General features: G+C 55.4%; 1 protein-coding gene across 1 annotated transcript in view; it reads right to left on the reverse strand.

Moving 5' to 3' along the window:
* LOC104495799 (endothelin B receptor-like) overlaps window positions 1–6,369 on the reverse strand; it is a 26,191-nt gene that overhangs the window by 8,750 nt on the left and 11,072 nt on the right. The window contains exon 2 of the mRNA XM_010138818.1: window positions 4,668–4,791. Coding sequence (XP_010137120.1) covers window positions 4,668–4,791 — 124 coding nt within the window. The remainder of the gene's footprint in view (window positions 1–4,667; window positions 4,792–6,369) is intronic.

Here is a 6,369-nt window from a genome sequence, read left to right on the forward strand (position 1 = left end):
AAAAGCCCCGTGCCTCCCCCTGGCCGCGCCCCCGGCAGCCAATGGGCGACGTGCGGGACGGGGATGGAGGAGGAGGGCAAGGCAGGAGGAACCCAGGACAGCTCTGCAAAGGAGACGAAAATAATAAACAAATAAAGCTAGAGGGGGAGGGAGGGAGCTGGGGGAAGGCAGCCGGCTGCAGAGCAGCGTCCGGGCTCGGCACACTGCCGGGCTCAGAGGAGCCCAGTGGCTGCCCTTTGGTGGAGGGAGCTGCACCCCGACCACCCTTGGCGAGAAGAGCCATCAAAGCCTTCTCTGCCCAGGGTGTGTAAAGGCAGCTGCTCCGCCTGGAGCCTTGGGGAGATGTCCAGGAGAAGATGAGCACCACAAGCCAGGCAGGGGGACCTGCGCTTCCCCTGCTAGCAGGGGACAGAGCACGACAAGTCCTTACTGAGGTGCTGGGGCAGGACAGGCACCACTCCTCCCTCTAACAGGGTCTCCCCAAGCCCTGGACTAGGTGAAGCAGGCTGGGAACAGGTTCCAGACCATGCTTCCATCCACCAGAAGTTGCACTGGTGCCTTCCCACCTGCCCGCTCTCTTTTTATTTTGCTGGGGGCTCTGAACACCCTGAACTGCCTGAAGAACAGCGTCTGATTGCTCAAGGTGCAGGGCACAACCTCTCATGGCTGAGCAGCTGATGCTGCCTCAGTCTCCCCCACCAGCCACATGTCCAGCCTGGCTCTGGACATGCTCCTGGCTGGAAGGCTCCCACCTGCCCTTGAACAGAAGATCACGAGCAATGCTTTCGTGAGGCTCCTCCCGTCTTTCTCTGAACCATATGAGCCTGTAGACAATGTGTGCTTTCCTCACCGTGCTCCGCCCCCGGCTGTCTCCACGATGGGAGGCTCATGTGGTGTGTGTCAGGCTGTTTGTTGTAAAAAACACCAAAACACCTTGTTCTGGGGTTCTTGATGGCTCAGGAACCTGTTGGCATGGTGCAACTGTACAGAACCAAGGCAACGCCCCTTTGATGCAGGAGCCCCTTTGCCCTTGCAGCCCCCAAACAAGGACAGAAAGAATAGGTTCAGGTTCCTTCACACCTGGAGGCACCTCAAGTAGAAGGAGATGATGCTTCCCTGATTCACCAGGAGGGATGTTCTGCCATCACAGGGGTCTCCACGGGCTGGAGAAATGGGCTGGCAGGGACCTCATAATGTTCAAGAGAAGGAAGTCCTACCCCTGAGGAGGGGTAACATAGGTCTCTTGTAGGAAGCCATCTCACAGCCTTGCTCGCTCTTCCTGTCCAGCTTTGAACCTCTCTCAGTTGTATCACGTTATTTGTATAATTGTTCTGTCTTCAAGCCATGACCTCGTCTCTTTTCTTACTCTGTCTCTGATTACCAGGCTTCAAAAAGTGATTGCCCTTGAGGCGTGCCCAGCATTGGAAACGCTGGTTCCTCCCCACTCTCATCTTTTCTTCTTACCCCATAATTGAAAGTTTTAGATCTCTCCTGCTTAAGGGAGAGCGGCAGAAGTTCACGATAAACACTGTTTTATGTATGCCCTGTTACAGCCCTTCTCCTGAGTGGATCCAGACACCAGAATGGATTCGTCTCCCTCACCTCGAGGTTTGGCCGAAGATGCCAAGGAGAATCTGCCCAGCCCAGCCTTTCCCAGTGGTCAGGTTGTAAAGAGGGTAGAGATGATCTCTGCGTGAAAACAAATGATCTCTGTTTCTCCACCGAATCATTTCCACGATTCCTCGAAGACTGGATGAACCAGAGCTGTGGATAATCCACTGTGAAGTCTTTATTTACTACATGGCCTTGTTTATGTGAGACAGCTCCTTGCTCAGAGGAGCAGAGAACAAAACCTCCATTCAGACTCTTCTCCCTTCATCCCGCTCGCATCCCAGACTGGAGAGTCCATCGCAGGCGATTGCCGCCCTCCCGCCACTCCCTGGCTTCTCAAGTCCTGGCACCGGTGGATGGAGCCGTGATGGCACGTGGACGGGCAGGTCCCCACCCAGCTCAGGTGCCAGGGGCACCCAGGGGATGGCGGCTGTTGAGGGACCTGCTTTTCCTGTCCTGTTTTTGGTTTTAAGTTGTATGTTTTGTTTGTAACAGTCATGTTATGCTCTTTGGGGCTCAGGAGGCCTGCCTGAGGCTCCCGTTCCTCACTCTTTGCTGACATGGCCACGTAGTGACGAGACTTGGCTGTTTTGCTTTCCTTTCTCCAGCTTCGGTCTTCCTTGCCCATCTTGTGACAGACCGCACGAGCCTCTGAGGATGGAAACGGAGGGTAAAGCCAGCCAGTGGGCTGGGCTGGGTGGGGACAGCCCAGCTCTGGCCTCGCTTCAGGGGCAGTGAGCCGGTCCCCCCGTCTTGGGTCAGTAATGTTCTTACAGTCCCAGAGTTAAGTCTGGACCCCAGTGAAGCACCTCCGTACCTTGGTGAATGCCTGTGATGCCGGGGCTGGGGCCTTGGTCCGGGCCAGGGTGTCTTTGAGGGGCGTCAGGAGGTGACAGCCCACTGTTCCCTACAGGAGTCTGTCCCTCTGCACCTTGCACTTCCTGGAGAGATCAGGAAGTAGGTACCTCAAAGAGCTCATCTCCACCAGGGCAGAAGCCATGGTGTGTTGGTCAACGCCTCCTTTAACCCCTTGGTGTCTTTGGAGGGCTGCAGATGTTTCTTGGCTCTCTTCCCAGAGCACACGAGTCCATGTGGCAGGTCTCCTCCCCACCCCGCTGGGGAGGTGTCCTGCAGCCCTATTTTGGGACAGTCACGTTTCTGCACGTGACAGAGGGATGAATGGGCCTTTCTGTTCCACTGGAGACGAAGGGTGGCTGCAGCCCCCTGGGAGACCCTCAGGAATGTGAAGGGTCACTGAAATTAGCATCATGAAGAAACTACCTCTGATTGAAGCCACAATGCAACCCAGCAGCAACCAGCAGAGAGGGAACAGCTTTCCGGGGTGCATTTAGCATCGACTGCCTGTCCACATTAAAGATGACACGTCAAGTACAATCAGTTTGGCTTTTTGCTGACATTTGTGCTTAGCTGATGTCCATGTGAGCAGCACAGAGGTGGCTTGGCCAGTCCGTGCATGGCAAGCTTGGAGGAGCCGTAGCTCAGGACACCAGCAGCTCCTCATTGATGAGAAGGAGACTGGTACCTTGTCTTCACGCTGCCTTCAAGTCTGGTCGATGAATTTGCAGCCTGGAGCTAAGATTTCCTTTGGAAACCAGTTGTTCTCTCAAGTCCTTGAGAGAGCATCTGGGTGAGACCCTGCTGAAGACCATCGTCCATCCGTCAGAGTCTCCTGCTAATGCTTCGGTCCTGCTCGCTGAGAAGAAAGGCAGATCGGGGTTGAAGTGAATCGCCACAGCGTTATCCTATCACAAGCCAGAGTGCATCGCTTTGGTTTTCCACTTAGTGAGCTGCTGGCAGGATGCGCTCTGAAAACTCACCTCCACGGGGAAGCTTTAATGGCTTCTGTGATTTATGTTCTCTGCAAGGAGCTAAGGCGTGGAAGAACCACGTTGTTGCACTGAGTGTGGCTGCCTCGAGTGCCTGGTTCGTCTCTTTGATCTGTCCAAAGCTCATCCTCTTGCATCCCTTTGTTCTTCCTAGCATAGTCTTCGGGTTGGCCACCATCCTCAGGAGCCTTCTGCTCTTTCCTACCCTGCCTAACCCATTCCCACCCACAGGACCCGGATATCGCAAGAGAAAGGGCTGATGGGTAAAACCGAAGCAGCATGAATATCTTCAATCACAGCAAAGATCTTGTGAATGAGTGTAACCAAACGAGAGCTCCTGTGGTGGAAGAGGTCAGCCAAGAGGAGGAGACCAGCGACCAAGTCTGGGGCTGGTCATGCACTCTGGGACTGTCTTTGACCAGCAGCTGGGACCAGCGTTCCCAGTTTGAGATACTCCTAGGAAGCAGTTCTCAGAGCTCTGAGCTAACATGGAGTTTGCTCCTGGCCTCTGCTCCGAGCCCTTCTGCTCGCCCTGCAGTAGGTCACCCCTGTGCACGCTCTTGCCTGAGAACTCACTTCTGACTGTTTTGAGCTGCAACACCGACGTAAAGCCAAGCCCCGTGATATGGTATCACGGCAAGAAATCAGCTTACTGGTGTGCTCAGCACTTCTTTGTGGTCTGGAGGGAGGCAGCGATGAGGGCATCCATCCCTCACGGCTTTGCCAGCTGTGGGAACACGCTGATGGCTCCTATCAAAGCCACTGGGACAGAATTGATAAAGAAAAAACATTGCTTCTGCCTCAAGCCCGAATCACTGGATGGATTTAACCTGCAGATAAGGAAGTTTGGAACTGGCCCCCAGGGTGTTGTGCTCTGGTTTTGTGTGTGATCGATGAGAGCAATCAGGTCACACAGGTGTGGTCACACAGCAGAGAAATAGCTGGAGGGGTCATTCAGGAGGTTCACCCCACACCCCCCAGGCACACAGACCCCTCCTGTTTACCCTGCAGCGTCTTCAGGCCTGGGCTGGACGTGGCTGTCAGGACCTGATTGGTCTTCATGGCCCTGAGCAGCCTCACCTGAGACCTCCGCCCCAACCCATGGCCCTGGAGCCTGTTTCAGTTCAGCTGGTCTCCAGCTCAGTGCTAGCCATTGCTCTCTGAGGAGCCGTGCTCTGGTCTGTGGGCTGGCCTGGTCTCAAGATGTACCTTGTCACCGGGAGCTTGCCTGAGGATTTCAACTCCTGGTTCAACCTGGCCACCTTCTCCAGCTCTGCTCTGCTCACTGTCTCAGGTACTGGTATCCCCTTGGCTCCCTGGTCCTTGTGGTGCCCTGTGGCAGAGGGGAGGAGGACTTTGTGGCTGTGGAAGCTGTCTCTAGAGGCAGAAGCTACCCCCAGGCTGGCCTCCTGAGCTCACCTTGAGACAGCAATGGGAATCTGCCATGGTGACCATCCCGTTGCCTGTTCCAGCTCCTTTGCATTGTCTCTTCCTTTGTCCTCCTACCCTGCTGCAGTGCTCTGGCTGCCTCCACGTGCCCTCCTACTGATCCTGCCCTCCCTCTCTACATGGTGAGATGTTACATTGCTCATGAGAAGCAATAGATTTCAGTCACCATCACTTTGAGCCTCTCATTAATCCCGCTCGTTAGCCAGGGAGTGTGTCTGGGTTTATCCGCATTGCCCCGAAGGCAGGGGTGGGCTGTTGGCAGCACCGAGCAGAGGGGATCCGTGAGGGTGTCAGGTATGGTGGCTCTTCCCTGGAACCTGCATAGGGGAATGTGGAGATGGTCCCTCAGGAACTCGAGCAGGTAGAACATTCTGGAGGGGCTGGGGACCCGTGTGAGCACACCCTTTAGGGGTGCGAGTGGACAAAGGCTCCGTGCGGTTTTGTTCAGAGATCCTCCGGGAAGGCTGGGGTTTAGTTCTGGGGCACAGGGAGTGCTGATGTCCACAGCTCAGACTGACTGCCCCACTGACATCTTCTCTGGCATTGTTTTAAAGAAAGAAACAGTCGTGCCCATGTTTCCAGGGGGGCAGCTGAAATCCTGCTGCCAGCCTTCCCTGCAGCTGCCTCTCTTGCCAGAGAGGTCGGGAGCCTTGGAGCTCAGCTCTGGCACCTTTCCAGGGTGCTTTTCTGCAGCGAATGTTTTCATTCTTGACAAGCTCTCTGGTGCTGCTCATCTCCCAGCTCTGTCGTATCCTTTGCTCTCTCCAGGCTGATATCCCCGGTTTTAATCCCTGGCCAACCAGTGTAGCAGTGGACAGTGAGGAGCAAAAATGGTGGTGCCAGCACCCATCTCGCCCTCTACTCGTTTTCTGTCTCATGGGCAGCCTGAAGGGACGCTGGCTTGGCTTGGGAAAGCTCTGAACAGTGGGGTGAAAAGCCCCAGTGTCCCCATGTGTGTCAGTTTGTCACCCTGACCTGTCCCAGGCAAGAGGAACTAAAGGTGCCCTTGAATGGACCCCTCCCTGCAAAACCTCCAGCAGCTCCAGGCTGGAGCCACCAGGCTCTGCTGATGTTCCTCATTACAAAGGGCTAGAAAAGGGTCAGTGTTGGGGTACCTGCCCCTGCCTGGGTGTGCGTGTGGGCTCGCAGCCCCATCCCTTCCAACCGCTCAGGACAGGCGAGTGGAGGAAAAAGCACACGGGGTTCCTGCACTCTGCCTTCCCATTGGAGAGGGGATGTCTTGGAAAACATCTCTGCTCTGCAGAGCCAGACTGCTGCTGTTCCCACGAGCCCACGCTGACCCTGCACTCGATGTTTTTTTGCTCATAACTTTCTAATCAGCTGGGGTCAGCTGAAGTCAAGCTGGCTGGGGATGACAGGGCATCTGCAGCTCTGACTTCTGAGCCTGGGCAGGTCTGTGACAGTAGTCACAAGCAGAAAGGGATGCTTGCCAGCTGCTTCT

This window comes from Buceros rhinoceros, unplaced genomic scaffold (assembly GCF_000710305.1).
Source record: "Buceros rhinoceros silvestris isolate BGI_N320 unplaced genomic scaffold, ASM71030v1 scaffold32240, whole genome shotgun sequence".
In the NCBI taxonomy this organism is placed as follows: Eukaryota; Metazoa; Chordata; class Aves; order Bucerotiformes; family Bucerotidae; genus Buceros; species Buceros rhinoceros.